The sequence below is a fragment of the Abramis brama genome (genome assembly GCF_963993115.1).
Source record: "Abramis brama genome assembly, chromosome: 23".
Taxonomy (NCBI): Eukaryota; Metazoa; Chordata; class Actinopteri; order Cypriniformes; family Leuciscidae; genus Abramis; species Abramis brama.
The window spans coordinates 14773459-14795090 of record NC_139985.1 but is presented as its reverse complement, the minus strand read 5'-3'; the positions used below and the strand labels follow the sequence as shown (position 1 = coordinate 14795090).

The following is a 21632-nucleotide window of genomic DNA, read 5'->3' as shown; positions in this document are numbered from 1 at the left end:
AAAATGTTTGTAATAACTTGCATCGCCCCTGACCTGAAATGACTTTCCTTTTCAGTTGATGTCACCAAGCAATCACCTGTAATGAGACCAATCAAGTTCTCAAATTACAGAAGTTCAATGTTGACTTATAATTACGAAAAGTGAAGGGAGATACTGTTTCCACACCAGCTTAAAGGACAGTTTCCAACTAGTAGAGTTAATTGCTCTATAATCATTGTTTTATACTGGATTAGCTGCAGCGACATGAGACTGTGGCCAATTTCAATTAAGTCTGAGTCACTGTAAACAGGCGATTAATTCTCATCCGCAGATGTCAAGCACATTTACAAAAGGTGTTTGCAAACACTGAGTGAAACTATGATTTCATGATCACACACACAAAGTCTCCAATTATCTTGTCTTTAACATTTTTCTCTTTAACACAGTCTCTCCACAGATTCTTCTATAACCTCCGCCTCTTTCCCAATCTTTTTCTCTTTATATGTCCATTATCCTTTTTTATTTGGGCTGTGGATCTATTGTGAAGCCTAGTCTTATTAAGCACAGAGGACAAGCTCTCTGAGAGCAAATCTGACTTGGCTAAAATACATTTCTGCAACCCTGATATGAGAATGGGTTCTCTGTAGGAGGTGATACATCTCACTGAACCCAGATACAAGTCATTCTGCAGATATGCAGCTTGAAAAAAAAAAATCAATGATGAGAATATATTCAAAATTCAAGAGAGAGCATAATGTGAAGGACGGAAAGCGTACTGATCGATATAGTGCTGAATATGCAAAATATAAAGAATCCTTTGGCAAAACTATGTTAATGATGCAATTATAGTGTCAGTCAATGTAAAAAATAGTAATAAAATAAGTACTGCAATACAAACTTTTTCCCTTAAAAATTAAAAGTGAATTGTGTCATTTCTCTTCCACTACTACGGAAGAGGATTAGGGCCAAGCAATAATAAAAAAATAAAACCATCTCGAGATTAAAGTCACTATAATGCGAGATTAAACTCGTTAAATTTCGAGAAAAAAAGTCAAAATACAATCTTGAGAATAAACTCATTAAATATCGAGAATAAAGTCGTTGTGTTTCAAGAAAAAACTCGTTCAATTTCGAGAAAAAAAAACTCGAAATACAATTTTGAGAATAAACTCATTAAATTTCGAGAATAAAGTTGTTGTGTTGTGAGAAAAAAACGTGTTAAATTTCGAGAAAAAAGTCGAAATAATCGTGAGAATAAACTCATTAAATTTCGAGAATAAAGTCGTTGTGTTTCGAGAAAAAAAGTCGAAATGTAATGTAGAGAATAACGCATTCGATCAGTGTTCATTGCATATACTGATATCAACCTCATCGAGGTTTCGTGGTTTCCCAGGATACCATAAGACGCATTATTAATCGTTGTTGGTTGTGTACGCCTCCATCCACAGAATGTAAAGACTGTAACCATCTATACAGCCATTAATGGCAATGCCGTACGGTTTTAATTTATCATATCTGGCTATATGCCAGAGTGCATTTGGGTCAGCACAAGTGTACTGGCGTCTTCTCAAGCGTCTCCTTCGTCGAAATTCCACACCTTGAGGATCAACAAGTTTAATAATGCGTCTTATGGTATCCTGGGAAACCACGAAACCTTAATGAATTTCATGTTGGACAAAAGCGAGTACATCGCGCAAATTGGACTGATTTTTTCTTCTAAAAAGACCTAGCCGACCTAGACCTAAGAATGTTCTATTCTTTGTTACTGAAAGAAAGTCTAAAATATAGCTTGACTAAGTGATCCAACTCTGCCATGTCCTCTATCAGTAGGCCATGCAATGAACACTGATCGAATGCGTTATCCTCTACATTTCATTTCGACTTTTTTTCTCGAAACATAGACTTTATTCTCGAAATTTAATGAGTTTATTCTCACGATTACTTCGACTTTTTTTCTCAAAATTTAACGAGTTTTTTTCTCGAAACACGACGACTTTATTCTCGAAATTTAATGAGTTTATTCTCACGATTGTATTTCGAGTTTTTTTTCTCGAAATTTAATGTTTTTTTTCTCGAAACACGACTTTATTCTCGATATTTAATGAGTTTATTCTCAAGATTGTATTTCGACTTTTTTTCTCGAAATTTAACGAGTTTAATCTCGCATTATAATGACTTTAATCTCGCGATGGTTTTATTTTTTTTATTATCTCTTGGCCCTAATCCTCTTCCGTACACTACAGACACCAAATGGAATTGCAAAAATATTATCTTTTTTCAAACAGGCTCCCCCAAATACTCAGCACATCTGCCATTGGTCACATCATTGGTTGTTTCTATGTTAGGCCACGGAAACAAATGTACAGATTTTTTTAAAGACATTTACAATGTTAAAAAAGATTTCTATTTGAAATAAATGCTGTTCTTTAGAATGTTCGATTCTAAAAATATTTCTTAAAAATGTATCATGGTTTCCACAAAAATAAGCAGTACAGATGTTTTTAACATTGATAATAATAAGAAATGTTTACTGAGCATCAAATCAGCATATCAGAATGATTTCTGAAGGATCACGTGACACTGAAGACTGGAGTAATGATCCTGAAAATTCAGTTTTGCATCACATGAATAAATTCTGAAGAGACATATGTGACTTCATTTAAAAACATAAAAAAAAACATTGATAATATACACAATGTTCAGAACAGAAAATGTTGGAAAAAGGTGCAAAACAAATTTTAAGGTTCAGTTTCTCAGACTTCAGAAGCTCTTCTGATTACATATATTCATCTTGGATCACTTACTTTTTCATATAGTCCTTTGTTAGACTATTTCAATAGATTTACAGTCTAGCTTATTGAGGATACAGTTTTCAAACAAGATACCTTCAACGATTAATAGTCAGTCACCATGGTAACACATAAGACATATGCAGTGTACCTCCTCAACAGATGAACTACAGACATTCTTGTTTCCTAATCCAGTTTCCAGTTTCTTAAACCTCAAAAAAGCTCAAATCGGCACAGATTCCAAGGACCTCTGAACATCTACTCTGAGAAACACTGGAAACCGAATCTTTTTTTGCATAGCATTTCATTGATCATGAATAATGAGTCATTCATAAAACAGAAATAGAAATCTCACTTATTCAGAATTATGAATGATTCAGTATGGTGAGAGAGCAATTTTTGCACCTAAAAGGTCTCTAAGACACTGACAAATGGGATGTTGGGAGAAACTGAAGAAAATGCACCACAAAACTTACAAAAATCTCAGATCTTACAACAAAAACTACCATAGAATATTATTAATATTAGGTCAATTTAGCTCTGTTAATCAATAACTATGTACCACTGGACATGCAGAGATTCTGAAGCCAGGACTTACCGGAGCAAATATGACCATACACATTTAAAAGCTAAAGAGATATCCAGCTTCAGAACATATTAGATGCTCTTAAGAGTATCTGTATCTTCTCCTCGTCTCTCTGCTCTATCTCCTCGTCTTGTGAGCTCGTGTCTCCTCGACTGTGAGCTCAGGAGAGGGTTGGCACTTCTGTGCTCTCAAAGTCTAACCCTGCACTCCCTTCTTTGCTCTGCTCAGTCACAAACACACAGAGGAACTAGCTAAATACAAATCACTTCACAAAGTCATGAGTCAAGACTGTACACTGAATGCTACAGATCTGCATTCAGATGAAATAAATGAAATCAAGCAATAAGGGCAGACCCAGCTAACAGGGAACGTTATCTGAACTTTTGCTAACGCTCTGGCAAGGTTATCTCAAAGTTATGAACAAATATTCTTCCAGTAATGTTAATAGAACATTCGTTCAGAGTTATATGGTCTTTAATAATGTTATCATTAACTTAAAAATGTATTTATGCATCATTCATGGAATGTTTCTGAAGCATTTTAAATGCATGCTCATCCAATGTTTCTTAAATGTTACCATACGAGTGCTGTCAAATCGATTAATCGCAATTATTCGCTTCTAACATAAAAGTTTGCAAATATATAAAATATGTGTGTGTGTGTGTATACTGTATATATATAACTTTTATGTTAGAAGCGAATAATTGCGATTAATCGATTTGACAGCACTCGTATGGTGAAACATTGGACGAGCATGCATTTAAAATTATTCGCTTCTAACATAAAAGTTTGCAAATATATAAAATGTGTGTGTGTGTATATATATATATATATATATATATATATACAAAATTTTATGTTAGAAGCGAATAATTGCGATCTAAACAAGATGTAACAAGTGCTGTCAAATCAATTAATAAGGATTAATCGCATCTAACATAAAAGTTTGCATCTAACAAAAAATATGTGTGTGTGTGTGTGTATACAAACTTTTATGTTAGATGCGATTAATCGTGATTAATTGATTTGACAGCACATGTTACAACTTGTTTAGTTCAGAGAACATTAAAAATATAATGTTTGCAAAATGTAATGTTCTTTTAACGTTTGCATAACCAAAAAATAAAAACATTTAAAATATTTAAATTAAATGTTTTGCTGGATAGTTTAAAGCTTTATTGATTAAAGCTATTATAAACTTTGTACTTTAAACGTAAGAGTAAAATGTGTGAGTTTTAGAAAATAAAATACAAAACTATAACTAATATTTTATCAAATAAGATTAAAGCACACATAATCTTTTCATGGTAATATGCTGTTATGTATTTGCCCATATCAGGGTGGCATTTATTTTGTCATTAAGCTTGAACTGACTTTTAAAAATGTTAAGATGTCCCTTTAATGATGATGCAAAAAGATATTTATGAAAGTATCTTTCATTTTTAAAAAAGTTTCAAAGCCAAAAAAGACACCCTACTACAGTTTTGAGGAAAATACAGTCCTTTTACAGCCTTTCTGGGACTGAAAGCAGTCACATGGGTTTAAAGCTTTCAAACCCTTTGTTAAAAATGGGAAACTCATGGCATTTTTCTCAAAGCTACAGCAATGCATTGAAAAAGATAAAAACCTATTTTTTAGGGCTGAAAGGTGCTGTAGCCTATCAGTAATATGAAGAACTGAATTGGAAGATCCCCAGATGTTAACAAATAAAATTTCCTGTAAACACGCAGCATGAGAGAACTCTGATCTGAATATCAATGGGATGTGACACTTCACCTAAGGCACTTTTTTTTTTTTAGCATTGCTGTTAAGGCAACAATAATGTTGTATGTTATGAAACTGTTAGATGACATGCTGATAATAGTGTTAGAGTTTATTGTTACTGTCATGTAGACGCCTATTTCAGATGTATGGAAAATTCCAGCTCTGCTAATAAACAACATGATTAATTACCATAGGCAACAGCTACTAATATAAGAATTCACTGGCCTGTCATTATGGCAAAAACAATGATGCCTTCTCAAGACTAACCTCAAATTGCCTGTTCACATATCATGCCAAAATAACTTGGAAAAGCTACACCCCGTAACAATGAAGCTTATGTCTAGCTAATGGAAATCAGCATTAGAGTCTCATGATGTGCGTTAAACCCTCAAAATACCAGAACCGGTGGTGAATTTCACACATTCAAGAAGCTTCATCCAAGGAAAAGTAAAAAAAAAAAAAAATGTTTTTAATGTTTTTAGTTTTAGTTAACAATAATAACCTTGCTACAGAAACCTGTAAATTATGGTGTTTGCAGTTTATATTTAAAAAACAATTTGTGTTCAAAATGTAAAAAAATTATATAATGCGAGTACATCGTGAATCCATTTTCCAAACCGTGTTTTTGTCTTATTCTGAATCATACAGTACACCTATAATAAGTGTTTGTGTTTATGTTTTACTATTTTAGACTGGTTCAGGTCGTACCACTGTGGAGTAGCCCAGGCTACAATGTTCTTCCGCCCGCAAGACGCATGTAGTTCAGTTTATTAACCGCTAGAGCGGCAAAAGTTACAGACTGCAGCTTATATTAAAGGGCTTATATTAAAGGGGCAATTTAATAAAAATGTGTATATAATGCTGTTTTCACTATATAGGCAGAAAGTGCAGTTGTGTTCTGAAGGCACCGGTATGTTTTCCATATACACATTCACTATATTTCCCATTCAAGGATTCCCCAGTGTGGCCTTTAGACTCCACTTAGTATCCAGTCCAAGAGCTGAGATCCTACTGTGACGGATTTATCCACTCACCACAAGGAGTCAAACCAGAGACCCTATGCTGATGCAATCAAATGAAAGTGTGTCTGACAGAGGTAGAATCACACTCCACTTTGGTTGAATCTAATGGACAGGTGTGAGAAAACCATGGGACAATGGGTGAGCAGTGGGTGGGAGCTCCACAGCCAGTAGAAAGGACGCTTCTCTCTCAACGACCCATATTTGCGTATAGCACCTAGTTGAGCTGGTAATGAGGAGAGGTGTCCCGTCCTTGTCTTTCCCCACCAGAATATTTTCACGGTTTCTAACCAACAGAGTAATGAGACGACTTAAATCTGTGCCAGAGAGAAACTGTGTCATGCTTCTATCTTCAGTGGAGGGTGTGAGTGACCTGGGGTTTGGGGAATGCCTCACTTCAATTTTAAGATGAAGGGCTTCCACAGAAATAGAAGACCTTCTTTTAAGGAGAAAACTGTAGGTACCATATGGTTCTTCTATGTGCTTGTGGATCACAATATAGGTCTTGAAATCCCCAGAGAAACTCTGATACTCTACTACATATAAATTATTGATTATTGAGAAAACACATTAAGATGTTCTGGTGGCTATCCATAAAACGATGACAACATAATGTTCAGTAACATATATTTTTCTTCAAATTTCTATGGCAATCATTATGTAAGAACTTTAATTGTTGGCAGTGCAGGAATTGCTGTAAAATTATAAAATAAGGTAAAGTAAAGTAAAATAACATTTTACAATTAAATTACAATATAGAAAAATAATAATAATAATAATAAATAATAAACAAGTTCTGGTGGCTATCCATAAAACAATGTTGGAAAAACATTGTTCTGTAACATATTTTATTCTTTCCATGATATTTCTATGGCAATCATGTAAAATAAAATACTTTATTTTTTGGTAGTCCTGGAATTGCTGTGAAAAAATAATAAAATAAAATAAAATAACAAATATATAAATATTAAAACTATGAGAAAAACTTATGAAAAAGTTGTTCAACAATCATCTAGTTAATTAGAGAAGTTGACTAGTTTGACTACTTTTTTTTTTTTTTAACAAGCATGCTGATAGTGTACTGCTTTAACTGCTAACCGAGAATTTGCACACTAAAACTCAATCAGAAAAGTTAGGGCCATTGCGAAATGCATCAAGTAAACCTAAAAGCATAATTATTTAGGATGTCCTTTAAATTTAAATTTGTAATTTTACACATATAGCTAATAAGAAATTGCCACAGAACAAACCAAACTGAAGTTACATCTAATATCTAGATTCATGGCCACATTTTTCTGTACTGTTTTTTGATTAAGACTTACAGTATATCGGGATAACTCATCTCAGATCAATGGTAACAAATTCATTTCAATGAAGAACTCAGTATGTGCATCTTCAAAGCCACCTACGCCACTGTCTCTCTGCAAACAGCTCCCACAATCCCTCATTGAGGTGTCTATCATTGAGCCTCACTGAAACTTGAGCTGAGAGAACACCTTCAGACACACAGCCACAAATGTTCGCCCTCACACACATTCTCAGAAAGCTACAAGACAGGGTTGAACACTGCACTAGCTACATTGTACGCTGACAATGATCCATGCCATTGAAATGTATTGCAGGGATGCAGAACATTCTCCCAGTGGGAGAGATGTTACATGCTGGAATGGATATGAAACAGCTGTTATTTAGTAATAAATCATTTTGGACAAAAACTGTCAACTGGTTTATGGTGTAATAAATGTTTCAGAGCTATATTTCAGTATTGTTTGATCAGAATGTGAGGTCTCTAGAGTGCTTTATGTCATTAATAAACTGCACTGAATGACTCCATGAAAATTATTCTGCCAATTTCTCTCTCTACCCTTTTATAAAAAAATAAATAAAAAAAGCTTTACATGTATGTGTTACGAAGCATCCGAGTCAGAGAGATCCATATGCAGTGTGATTTATTGATCAGAGTAATCAAACAGGCAATGGTCAGAACCAGCAGATACAGCAGTGAAGACAGGGCTAAATCGTAGTAATACCAGGCATAAGGTCAAGGCAGGCAGCAAACAATCAGAGACAGAGATCAAGGCAGTGGTAACGCAGGCAGGCAGCAGACAGGGAGAAATCCAGAAACAGGCAAGGTCAAAAACAAATAGACAGTCCACGGGAATAAACGCTCAGTAAAGTTCACAACAGTAAAACAAGACTTCGCACTGAGTGAATGTGAAAACCAGGTATTTATGGTGTGAGTGAAACAAGGTGATAAGACACAAGTGAATGAGATGATGAGTGCTGATGAGTCTGGGCAGTGAGTTATGGGAAGTGTAGTTTGTGAGGAAGTGATCATAGTCTTATGTGAAGTGTGCTCTGGTGGCTCTCAAGGGCACTCCAGCTGGTGACCGTTACAGTATGTATCTATGGATTTTGATGATTCTGTGGATAAATAGATTATTTTTTATTATGAAGAATTAGAAGATTTGTGTCCCTTAGGCTGACTTTTCAAACAAACAATCAAAACAAACAAATTATTATTTTTTATTTAAATTATAAATAATATAGAAAGTTTAGAATATTTTTAAACCTTTTTACTGTGTCTCTAATTACTTCTCCAGAGTGTTGAACTATTACATTTGCCCCTTTTTAAATTTAGTCTTAAACCATACTTATATATATGATGTCAAATGTCAACCCCCCCCCCTCCCCCTCCCCAATTTAACAGAAATTAATTTTTTTTTAAATCATACAGAATCAAATATTTTTTTTAATTACAATTCTCAAATAAAAATCAGATAAAGCCTATTTATTTATAGATATGGTTGCCAAAACACTCATAAAGTGAGCTTTTTTCAAGTCAGATATGTTCAATAGACAATAATTACACAATTTTGATTATGTTAACTAACAACATTACATTTGAGCTTTCTGTACTTTATGATAGAGTATCTAAACAAGCAAACATTCATTATTGAAAAAAAAAGAGTTATTTAGGGATTGACTTCTAAATGACTGTATTTTAATGTTAAAAATGAACTGAACCAATGATGATTCTAAAAGAAAATGCATCCGGGACACTTATTCAGTGCTGTAAATCATACAGCCCTCATATTCCACCGCTCAGTGTATCAGACAGAGGAAAAGCCTTTGAAACCTGGCTTGAAATTAATTTCTCTTGTGGTTAGTATTGAGTTGCACAGGGAGGTATTTATTTAAACCCAGTGGTCTTAGCTTGAAAGACTCAGGGAATCCAATTTCTCATTTATGTGAATTGGTAGAGCACGGCAGAAGAAGTGGCCCTGTATCGGCAGCGCACTCATGCTCATCAGAGAACTGCTCAGTTGTTTTGAATGTGGCTTTAACATTGGCTCACTGTAATGGGTCCACTAAGAGGCTGCAGCTCAATGTCTAAGCAGTGTAACACAGGTTGAACTGGTCAACACTGTCAAATGCAAACACAAACTGTCTTTATTAAATTCACAGGAGAATAAGGCAAACACAACCACTTTACATCGATGAGACCTCGAATGAATGGGTTGCCCCCTCCAGCCAGCGACACCATTCTTCCAATGGCAGCTTGATAGCAAAAAGGCACACGGATGGAGTTTGACGGGTCCCCCTGCATTATAGGGAGGTGAGAGGAGCTGACAAGGTCCTGAAATTGAAGTTGAAGCGGTGGTAGAAGTTTACGAAGCCCAGGAATAGTTGAAGTTCTTTTACGGTAGTGGGAGTGGGCCAATTCCTGGGGGCAGTCATGGCCTAGTGGTTAGGGAGTTGGACTAGTAACCCAAAGGTTGCTGGTTCGATTCCAGAACCGGTGGGAAATGACTGAGGTGCCCTTGAGCAAGGCACCTAACCCCTAATCGCTCCCCGGGCGCCACACAAAGGCTGCCCGCTGCTCTGGGTGTGTGTATCCACGTTTGCAGTGTGTGTGTTAACTACTCACTACTCTGCTCCTAATGTGTGTGCATTAACTTGGATGGGTTAAATGCAGAGGTCAAATTCCAAGTATGGGTTACCATACTTGGCCGTCACGTGTCACTTTCACTTTCACTTTCACTTCCCCTGGTCTTAATGATGTAGCCCAGGGACTGCATGGATGAACCATGGAATTTGCACTTCTCCAACTTGAGGTAAAGATTGTTTTCTCCTAACTTTTGAAGGAGCTGCATAACATGGAGGTGATTGTCTACCTCGCTCCAGGAGTAGATTAGGATCCCTTTAATGTAGATGATCACGAAACGATAGAGGTACTCCCGGAACACCTCATTCACAAAGGTCTAGAACACAGAGGGTGAGTTGGACAGCCCGTATGGCATGACCCGATATTCGTAGTGCCCCGATAGTGTTATGAAGGCAGTCTTCCATTCATCCCCCCTCCGTATGCGGATGAGAGTGTACGCGCTAGGTCCAACTTGGTGAAGATAGTAGCACCTCTCAGCATTTCCAGAGCCGCTGGAACCAGAGGAAGGGGATATACAGTATGTACATGACAGTTTGTTTGTTGAGGGTTCGATAATCGACTGCCACAAGCCTCCGTCCTTTTTTGCCATGAAAAAGAAGCTGGAAGCGGCAGGGGATGTAGAAGGATGGATGTATCCTTGGGGAAGAGCCTTTTCTACATACTCCTATATGGTCTTTTGTTCAGGAATGGATAACAGGTACACTCTACCCATTGTATAAGGAGGTAAAGGAGGCTTGTTGTTTACTGAACACATCCTGGAGCGTCCCATATTCCTCAGGAATCTTGACCTGGTGATGTTTCTCTGGACTTTCAATGGTGGTTGCTTGGAGAAACACATTGGACGAATCAGCTGCTGATTTGATTCGGGTAGGAAGTTTTAAATAGGAATTAAAGCAGTCCTTTTATTCCAGAATGTTGTCAGTGGTCCAGGAAATATTAGGGGCAACCAATGTTGTTGTAACCAGGGGCGTCCCAGAATGATGTAGACCATTGATCCATCCAGCACCAGCAATGATATTGTTTCAGAGTGGGTTACTCCAATGCGGAGCGTGAGGGACGGAGTGCAGTGAGTTATAAAGCCTTTTCCAAGCAGCTTACCCAGAATGGATTGAACATTAAATTTCTTCTGACAAGAGATCTTCGGGATTTAGAAGCGGTCGATGAAGTTTCTTGAAATGAAGTTTCCCGCGGAGCCCGAGTCAATAAGGGCCTTTGCTGAAACGTAATGATGGGCAGACATCACTGATACAGGAATATGCAGCAGAGAGGTTACATTGGGATGAACATTAATGTTACTCACCGCTGGGCGAAGTGGTCGCACAAGGAACTCTGCCCCGCAATAAAGGCACAGATGTTTTTGAATGCGTCTTTGTCTCTCAGTAGGTGATATATGAAATGAATCAACTTCCATGTGTTCTGGGACTGGTGCTGAAGGATGTTGAACAGGTGTGTTGATGGTAACTCATGTTCACAGGCTTTTAAGTGTTGAGCCACACACATGGATCGGTGAATGAGGTTTTCCAAACCAAAGCTGTCATCAAAGATGGCTTGCAGAGAAGGTGACAGTTCCTGTCGGTAAGCAGTGATAAGGGCAGTTTCATTCCATCCACTACTCAGCCACCGAATATTTGCCTTGTTTTAGTCAAAACAGTTGATCATGAACTGATAGTGAACTTGTGGTTTGATCAAAACCTCCTTAAAGTGAGTGAAGTAGGCATCTAGAGTGTTTGTTACCTTGCCTGCTTGTTCCCAAATGGTTTTGGCCCACTAGAGCGCACGGCCTGAAAGCAGAGAAATGATGAATGCGATCTTTGCTTTATCCGTGCAAAATCGTTGCGGTTGCATTTCAAACAGCAAAGTGCACTGGAGAAGAAAGCCACTGCAATTCTCGCCTGAGAATGTCGCTGGTAGGGCCATGGGACTGGCATGCAGATCAGGAAGAGGTGGCTTGCGGAAGGAGCGACTGACGGAGTTGATGGATCAGGTCGGCGAACAGATCAGCGGGAGAAGTTGAAGGAGTCCCGGGATCCATTTCATTTAGTCGGTCTGGGCTTCTGTCAGCGATACTGAAGAACAGGCAACAGGAAGAACGCTCTCAGGAAGCCTAATTATTGAAGAGATTCAGAGAAACAGCACAAGTATCACAGCATGGTGAAAGGCACTAAAATGATTTAACTTGATGATAATAGTTCTTTGTCTTTGAAGGATGACCCGGAACTCCTACAAAGGTTGCAGACTGCAGATGATTATGATTATGAAGATACAGGTAAACAATAAGGTAGAGAGTCAGGTAAGTCTTGCACATAATGGAGACAAGACCAGTCAACTACATGTTCTCAGAAAAAAAGGTACAAAAGCTGTCACTGGGACAGTACCCTTCAAAAGGGTTCTAACATGTACCATTTAGGTAATAATATGTACACTTTTGGAACAAATATGTACACTTTTGGTACCAATATTTACCTTTGAGGGACTAATATGCACTCTTTAGGTACAAAGGTGTACCTTTTGCATCTGACGGAATGGCTGAATCTGTTACTATATATATATGTTTATATATACAAATAAAGTGATCTTGAATGCAGATACCACAAAATATATTCTGGTTTCAGAATTTTGCTCTTTTGACATTGTCATTTCTTTCAGACAGTAAGTAATCATCATTTGGACCCTCTGCCATTTGGGCTGTGGACTGTATATTAATGTGCAAGAAGAAGATTATTATACAATAATGGATGTGATAACTTGCAATGAAAATGAAGCAATTAGCGCCATCTGGTGACAGCACCAAGATGAGCCTCAACACTTTGAGCATTTACAGTCACAGACAGTGATTTGTTTGTAGGGGATTGTTTTCATCACATTTAACTCTTAGCTTAGAAATAATTTATCAAATAATTTACACACAAAATACCAATTAATTTTAAGTAAATGAGTGTGGTCTGATCTGATCACTTTTCTGCAGCATCTCTGTAGTACAGTTAATGTGGACTTCTGGGAGTTTAAATCAAGACCCAGAAGAGGTAGGTGAGTCATAATTATGATGCTTTAATTTATTCCTGCTTCAGCTACTGCCACTTACTCACTTGCAGTAATTAAAGCAGAGGAACTCATCCTAATGTGGCTCGCTTGTGTTTGTGTGCAGGGCCTTTGCTAGGGTATCTGGGGCCCCAGTGCAGGTTGTTGCTGTGGGCTACGTTGAAATCACGTTGAAATCCCTAGGTTGAAATCGTGGGGCAGCAATCACCACCTTTCTCCCATATAGTGATGGCCCTGTGTGTGTATGTGGGTCAGTTTTTACCTACTTTGTGGGGAACCAAATGTGTGAATAAAGGTCTTAATAAGGTTTAAGCTTAATTAACAGTATTTGTAGCATTATTTTTATTACCACAATAAATGGTGCTTACAATTAAAGTAAATGGGTTCCATTCTTGAGGTTTACATTTTTATAAAAGCACTTTTATATAATTTTCAGTTAAAGGGGTGGTTGAGTATGATTTGACTTTTCTAACTTTAGTTAGTGTGTAATGTTGCTGTTTGAGCATAAACAACATCTGCAAAGTTACAACGCTCAAAGTTCAAAGCAAAGGGAGATATTTTTACTTTTAAAGAAATTGCTTTTTAAAGGTTGCATCAGCGATTTCAGGCCCAAACATAAATGATCACATTCATCTAATCTTTCATCCGCTAGCTGCCCGCCCCATAAGCATGCCGTCAAAAAAACGCGTCTCTGTAGGCAGCCCAGGCTCTGAAATCTGCACACAAAAACAGTTGGTATCACCAACACTCAAAACCAAAATAAATAGTATTCCAACCAATCACCGACAGGGGCGGGTGTTGTGAGGTTTTGCGCTATGACGGCTGCACGCGAAAACCTCACAACACCCACCCCTGTCGGTGATTGGTTGGAATACTATTTATTTTGGTTTTGAGTGTTGGTGATACCAACTGTTTTTGTGTGCAGATTTCAGAGCCTAGGCTGCCTACAGAGATGCGTTTTTTTGACGGCATGCTTATGGGGCGGGCAGCTAGCGGATCGTTAGGAAAGATTAGATGAATGTGATCATTTATGTTTGGGCCTGAAATCGCTGATACAACCTTTAAGGACTACAACAAACGGCTGGGACTACACGACATTCCTCCCGGGTTAGTGACATCACCAACCCTAGAATTTACATAAACCCCGCCCCCTGAACACGATTTATAGATTATCAAGACAGAATATGCTAATCAATGACTAGAAGATAACTACACATCAGCTACATAAATTCATTAACTAACCATTTAAAAACGTCCTGTTGCATTCTACATGTTATCACTTCTTCTCGAGTCTCTCCATCATTGACTCCGTTGACATCATCTGACTCCGGTTTGAACATAAAAGGCTAAAAGTTTTTTTACATTTTCAGTGCATGTCTGAGTGAGGTAAAATGACACAAGCTGTTGAAGCTCCGCCCTCTGCGCCGCGAGCAGCAGCTCATTTGCATTTAAAGGAACAGACACAAAACGGTGCGTTTTTGCTCACCCTCAAAAAGTGACAACTTTAACATGCTATATAAAAATATCTGTGGGTATTTCGAGCTAAAACTTCACATACACACTATCGGGACATTGAAGACACATTTTACATCTTGTGAAAAGGGCATTATACCACCCCTTTAAAACTTGTGTATTATTTGAGCTGTAAATTTGTTCATGTCAATTTACAGTGATTTTTGTATTTTAGACTGTATGTTGTTGTGGCAATGAAGTTAAAATTGTTTATAACTAAACAGAAAAGTTTAGTAAGCGTTTTTTTTTTTTTTTTTTACGAAAATCATGTTAACACTCACATTGTTGACGTCTTCTGGTTTTATTCTTAAAACATTAAGTATTTAAAACTTACAGCAGTGTTGTTATTGTTATCTAAAACTATTTTTAAAATCGTTTTTGTTCATTGAAATACATATATATATAAAAAAATATTAGATGGAAATTAGAAATGTTGCATTCACTGAAAAAAAATGGCATAGAAACAATTATCTGTCAAAAATAAATAGTAAATTTCACAAACCGTTAAAAAGAAATGGCAAATAACATTGAATTTAATGTGAAATTGTAAAGTAGAAACACTGAAATAGTATTTTTTTACTTTTTTTTACAGTGTTGGCAACTATATCAAATTAAATTAAATTAAGTGCTAAAATTACAAAAACTAAAACTGAAATAAAAATCAATTAAAGCAAAATAAAAAAAAAATATGTAAAGAAAATGAAAATTCAAAATATATAAAAAAACAACAACACTATTTTAGGTTGACCCCATTCACTACTTGGGCGCAGAGATATCAACAGCCTGAGGACGTGAGGATGAGAGTCAACACGAACTGGTGGTGAGTGTGATATCTCTGCGCCCAAGTAGCAGTGCTTCGCCTGTGCTTCACCCCAATATAGTCCCAAGTCAATATCTGCCTATGGAAATCGCCTAGTCTTAATCTGCATTGCTATTTGTACTCGTTGTGAATACATAGGCCACAAGAAGTAATTTGTTTTTTAATTTTTTAATTTTTTATCACTTTTACTCGTGACATGCTAGCTGGCAACAAAGGATTCCATTCATTATGCTAAGCTAAGCTAGCGGTGGCGCTTCCAAACTAAAACAATGCATGCACTGAGACAAAAATCCGTTTGCCCACCTATCTAAATGTAGGAAAGATGGTGAATAAGCCCTATTTTAAAAAACGGTGGAGTGTTCCTTTAAAAGATTCTTTACCATGATGTTATGTACAGAAGCATATTTGAAATAGATTCTTAAATTTGTAACCCTTCACTGCTCTATTGACCTTATAGGAAAGTAGAAAAAAAGAATAAGAAACGTTAGTACAGCAACTGAAAGAGAACTGCATAATAGATGTGAACTGTAAAGAACAACGTGATCCTATTTACGCTGCTTTTAAAAATGATTTTATTGTTTTTGTCAGTGGATATATATCAGAATGCACCTGTGTCACATTAAAGCATCCACTCATCTCTTATCCATGGGTGAACACACAAAACACGCTCAAGAGCGACGTGCCTGTTAACCTCTTCACTTTCAGCCCGTATTGAACTCTCAGACAGCGTACTTCCTGAATGTTTCTAAATGCTGCTGAATGTAAACACACACACACACACACACATGCATATACATACACAAAAGCCAAACCTTTCCATCCCCCAACCGCTGCATTCATGCCACGCTTCATTTCAATGATTCCCACAGTATGTGGCAAGAGTAAAAATATCCCATGTTCTCGCACGGAAGCATCAGTCTCTAGTCGCAAGATGCCAGGCGGCTAAAAACAGTGATTTAGCATTAACCAGATAACCTGATGAACACAGACAATGTTTAAGGGATTTAAATAAGTCTATAAATGGAACATGAGTGTCTTTCCCTACACAGCTGGAACACAATTTCCAGCTCCCCGTCGTTCTTGCAAACTACACGTATTGTTTTATAAGATAAGCTGTGTTGAATGGTCCCAGAGATCATTACCCGTCTGTACAATGCACTCAGGCCTATACTGTACACACTCGGCCAGTGTGTATCTGGGCGCTCTTTGTATGCTTCACTGATCATAAGTAGGCATAAAATCTCATTTTATTTTTAAAACACTGTCCCCCCTTCTTTTCCTCAGTTGCTGTCTCCCTATGGAGTTTCCATGGCTACTTGGTCACATGATATCACAAGCCCCTCCCCCCTGCCCTGAGGTAACTGTCACAGCGGTTAGTCAGAATCGGACACCCGACCAGGATGCAATCCGACTGTATATTTGTTTGCGTATAGGTTGGAGCTTATGTGTTGACCCTGCCACTGGCTTTTGTCATAAACTAATAACAAAACATGTAAAAGAACTGGTTCTTCAAAGATTTTAACAAAAATATTTTATAGATTTACAGCTGTTGTTCTACTATTCATTATATTTTACTGGACTTTAAGTCACAAGATAAGTGTGGGATGTGATTCGGTTTAGCTCTTCAGTCTTTCCTCTGTTGTGTCTTATCCGTGTGACAAAAAGGTGGGTCATGAAACCACTGCCTCATTCGAGATCGAAAAACGGAGAGGCAGCCAACCTTTCACAGATGAATTTCTGCACATCTGCGCACAGGCAGCCAAAGCACATCTGCCCAAAGTCAGTCAACCTTTCCAGTGAACTGATGAACATCTAAAGTCAAAGAACATTTCTTCTGTGAATTTGTAAAACCCTCTACCATCCTGTCAGTCAACTTTACATCAATGAATCACCAGTCAAAAAAACGTTTCAAATAAATCGACTGTATGAATTGACTTCATAAACTACTTACGGTTTCTTAGCCATGGAAAACAAATAATGTGTATAATTTAATGTTGTTTTTAAAATGCAATTTGTATTGTATTTGTCTGTAATATGATATAATATAATATTCCAGCATCCACCCGATCTTACACCGGACAAGCTTTTTGGAAAATGGATAAAATGGATAACATAATATAAATGTCTTTTCTGACTGACTGGAAGGTGTGCAATAAAAACATTTATTGCACAATAGTTCCAAGTCAGTTTAATCATCGTTCTATATTAATGCGCTGCTTTCATTGAAGCACACACACACACGTAGGTCACTCGCATACATTGGAGATCGCGCTGCGAACACACAGAAACAGGAGGACAGAAACTTGTCAATGTTGCCCGCAATTTTTATTAATAAATGAACTTCGCTACTGAATTGCCACATTACATTAATCTGCAAGGAGGTTTTAACGTCTCTGCTTTTGAAATAATTAAACTCACAGCTTCATTGCCAGTAGAGAGAGACTCTGTACAGATGCAGGTAACTCACACACACATCTCTCTCTCTCTGGCCCTGTTTCCACCTGGTATTTAGATGCGTTTTGGTCGATTGGATCACAAGTAGATGAGGGAGACACATACCCATTTACACCTGGTATTTTAATCCGTATTTTTTGTACACTTTCAACTACTTCCGCCCTGATTTCTTCGAGGAGAAGGTCTATGGGCAGGTAAATGTATGGGTTTTTTTCAGATCTTTCGATCTAATGGACAAAATAAGCTTGCGAAATTTACATATGAACACGCCCAGAGACAATGGAAAAACATGAAAAGCATCAGCTTTAGTTTCTGCTCTGACTCGAGACCACGGTGAACGCTGTGTTAGAAATCAGGAATGGTGAGAGAACATTGTGCTTGGTACGTTTTTCATCTTCAAACCAAACTTGGGTCTTCAGCCAACAAAGTATAAATCCCGGCCGTCTGGCTAGCACACTTCTCATAATGTTTACTGATTAGCTCAGTCCAAAATGCATCTTAATACCAGGTGTAAACAGAGCCTCTCTCTCTCTCTCTCTCTCTCTCTCTCGATCCAGCGATAGGCTAATGTTATAATTCATACAAATGAATGTAACTACTTTATCTCTGTGTCTGATTTAAAGATGACAGAATGCTAGATCTAACGAATGAAAATTGTAACCCTTCCAGTCAAATTTAGCACTGCAAACATCAATGACAGCTTTAACTTGTCAACGCTGGCAAAAGTCCATTGTATAAGCGGGATAATCCACGGCTAGCTGTGTATTGTTGAATCCACTCCTATATCATTATATTATATTATTATATATCCATCCATACATTTATATCCATCCATCCAACCAACCAACCATTTATCCACTCGTCCATAATACATCATTTTGCATATTTTAATATGTCATTGGTCTCACTGAGTCATTTAATTTCAACAGCTTAATAATTGGTTAATTATCACAATTCACAAATAATTGCTTTTGAGAGACAGAGGGAGGGAGAAAATATCAAGAGGCGGCTGTGCAGGAATCACTGTGTAAAAAAAAGAAAGAAACTGGCAGAGAGGAAACTACAGAGGCAGCGACTAAACTAAAGACCTGCAGAGAGAGATACAGACAGAAACACACAGAGAAAAACCACTGTGTGACCAAAAGTGATTAAGACTGCATGTTTCCCCAGTGATAAGCTTCTAATTTTTTTTTTTTTTTCAGAGGACACTTCAAATGGAGAGCGGGGAGATTAATTTCCTCAGGAGAAGATGCATCACATCCTCCAATCCCCCAGCATTCAATTGCAATAATTATCCAAAATGGCGCTGCCACTTATGCCTGCCTCACATTTGCATAGCTCAGAGCTGTTTATGGTTGGCATTGTAAATGTTTTAATTTTCTCCTCTCTATACAGTTTGATGACGGAAAAAGGGACTGAGAGAGCACTTGACCTTTTGACTTTGCAGCGAACAGTAAGGATAGCACAGAGGAGGCTTAGAAATTCTATTTTTGATGTAATAAATAAAATATCTGCAAAATTAGAAGACATTGCTCATGTAGAAAAAAAAATATATATATATATATATTCTATGCTATTAGAAGAAAAACCTTAAAAGGTTCTGTCAGGCGCTTGATATATAGAACCTTTTAGGAGTTCCCATCATGAGAATGGGATAATTTAATGAATTTATTTTTAATTAATTAATTTTGCTTTAATATTTTTTTTTATTTTAATAACATTTTATGAATTAAACAGTTAGTAAACATGCTTTATCACTAGAAAAAATGAAACAACCCATGAAACATGAAAGTATTCTGCAATCATTTAAGACATTTCTCCTTAGACATTTTTGGCAAGAGATCTTTAAAAGTCAAAAACACATAGCCCATTGAACCCTCTTTTTCCTAAGAGTGCATTCTATTCTATTCTATTCTATTCTATTCTATTCTATTCTATTCTATCATCTGGGGAACAGGTCATAACACAATAAATTAGCCATTTTAAATCGTTTTTTAAGGCAGACCAGACCATAATTGTTTTTCTTAGCACAGTAAATTAGCTTTAAGAGCTGCAAGTGCTCTGCACATATGTCTTGCCATATGGTAATGATAGGATCTCATATGAAAATACCATTTCTATAAGTTTTAATCCTGTTGTTGTGCAAATAACTTGATAATAGGGTACTAAAGCCACATATTGTCACTAACAGTCCAGAAAGACTTGCAGATGGACACACATACACTGTACAACTGGACATGTCCTTATAGATCAGATACTTTCTGAGTCTCATCAACTAGATTATGTCAGAGCATCAGAGTGTGACACCATGGCAAGTCGAATGGCACACACTTCCCATACCCACACTCATCAGATGGCCGTGGGAAAACACATTTTAGCTTCTTTTTTTCACACTAGGCTACAATTAGTGGCAGAATAGTAATTTCTGGTTACACAGTATCAAGTATATCAAGTACATTAAGTATAAAACAAGTGAGACATTATGCAAACAAACAAGTCTCCATTATATATTGCACTGCACAAATATCAGCTTAGCACAAGGAATAAATATCAAAGCAAATGTATTTTGCTATGTATTTACACATCTGCTTGTTTAAAAACACATCAGCTCTCTTATGCATGGACAGACCATGTGCAGAAAGCAAAAAAAAATCTGCAGTGATTTTAGCATAATGGTAAACCTTACTATCACCAATTATATATTTACAATTTGCACTCAATTTACGTAGACATCAAGTTTAGAGGTCATCTTAAAATTGACTCCATTTACATTTACCAATTTCCTCTGTATTGCAGTAAAAAAATGAGTAAGAGCAGAACCCATGAAAAAATTGACTGCTGGTGCATTATATAAACCCGAGCCCCTCGGTTCGTTTATATGGGATTGATCATGTCATCAGCAGAATATGTCACTTACACTTATGAGGAGTAATTTACATGTTTAAAATAAATGACACGGTTCAAAACTTAGAAATGTAAGATATCCTTTTAACGTGCCCAATTCCGATACAAAGGAATGCCCAAATGGATTAAGGGACCTATTATAAATATGGCTGTGGCATATAGGCTAGCTACTTATTCAAAACTGACTACAACATATGAATGATGGTTAAAAAATAGAAAAGAAAACGATAGTAAAAATCACTATCTCCCTATACACATGCCTGGACCAAGTTTATTGAGCCAACTGAGAAAAGTAAAAGAAAGAGAGTTTGAGAAAGGTGAGAGGAAAAACGCGTGTTTTACGCACACTTACCCATTCCAGAACGCGGATGAATCCCAGAGGTAATTTAAGAACTTGGAATGTCCCAAGTGACACAATCTGTAGTAATAATTATGAACATGATCAATAACGTCATTTGATGCAGTTTGATTAGGCACATTTCAGTCGACTACATTTTAAACACTTCTCGTGATTTTCAATATTGTCAAATGCACAAACATTAACATATTTCCTACCTGGTTAGCGGTATCCATTTTCTTGTTGGAGAGAAAAGCGCTTGTAAGTAGGATAGGACAAGACCAAAACAACGCTTAATGAGTGATGTGCCAGAGTCGCGAGCGCAGAGCAGGGAATCGGCTGTAATCGCGCCTCCGTACGGAAAGTGCCGAGTGACTTCGGCATTAATCGTTTCTCGAAACGAAAAGAGCCGAGAGCCGGTTTTTATTACTCCTTCACAACAAAAAAAGCAACTACCCTCGTCATAAATCTCTCCATAAC

General features: G+C 37.1%; 1 protein-coding gene across 2 annotated transcripts in view; it reads right to left on the bottom strand.

The window, feature by feature from the left end:
• The window catches only part of synpra (synaptoporin a), a 35539-nt gene extending 13907 nt beyond the window's left edge, over positions 1 to 21632 (bottom strand). Inside the window, exons 1-2 of one of the 2 annotated variants that reach the window (XM_084101832.1) lie at positions 21371 to 21632; positions 21168 to 21233 (exon numbers count right to left, since the gene is read on the bottom strand). In XM_084101832.1, the coding sequence (XP_083957958.1) occupies positions 21168 to 21233; positions 21371 to 21388 (84 nt within the window). In that variant the 5' untranslated portion in view covers positions 21389 to 21632. Of the gene's footprint in view, positions 1 to 3366; positions 3552 to 21167; positions 21234 to 21370 lie in introns of those variants that run through there. The other variant, XM_084101833.1, reaches the window with a different exon arrangement.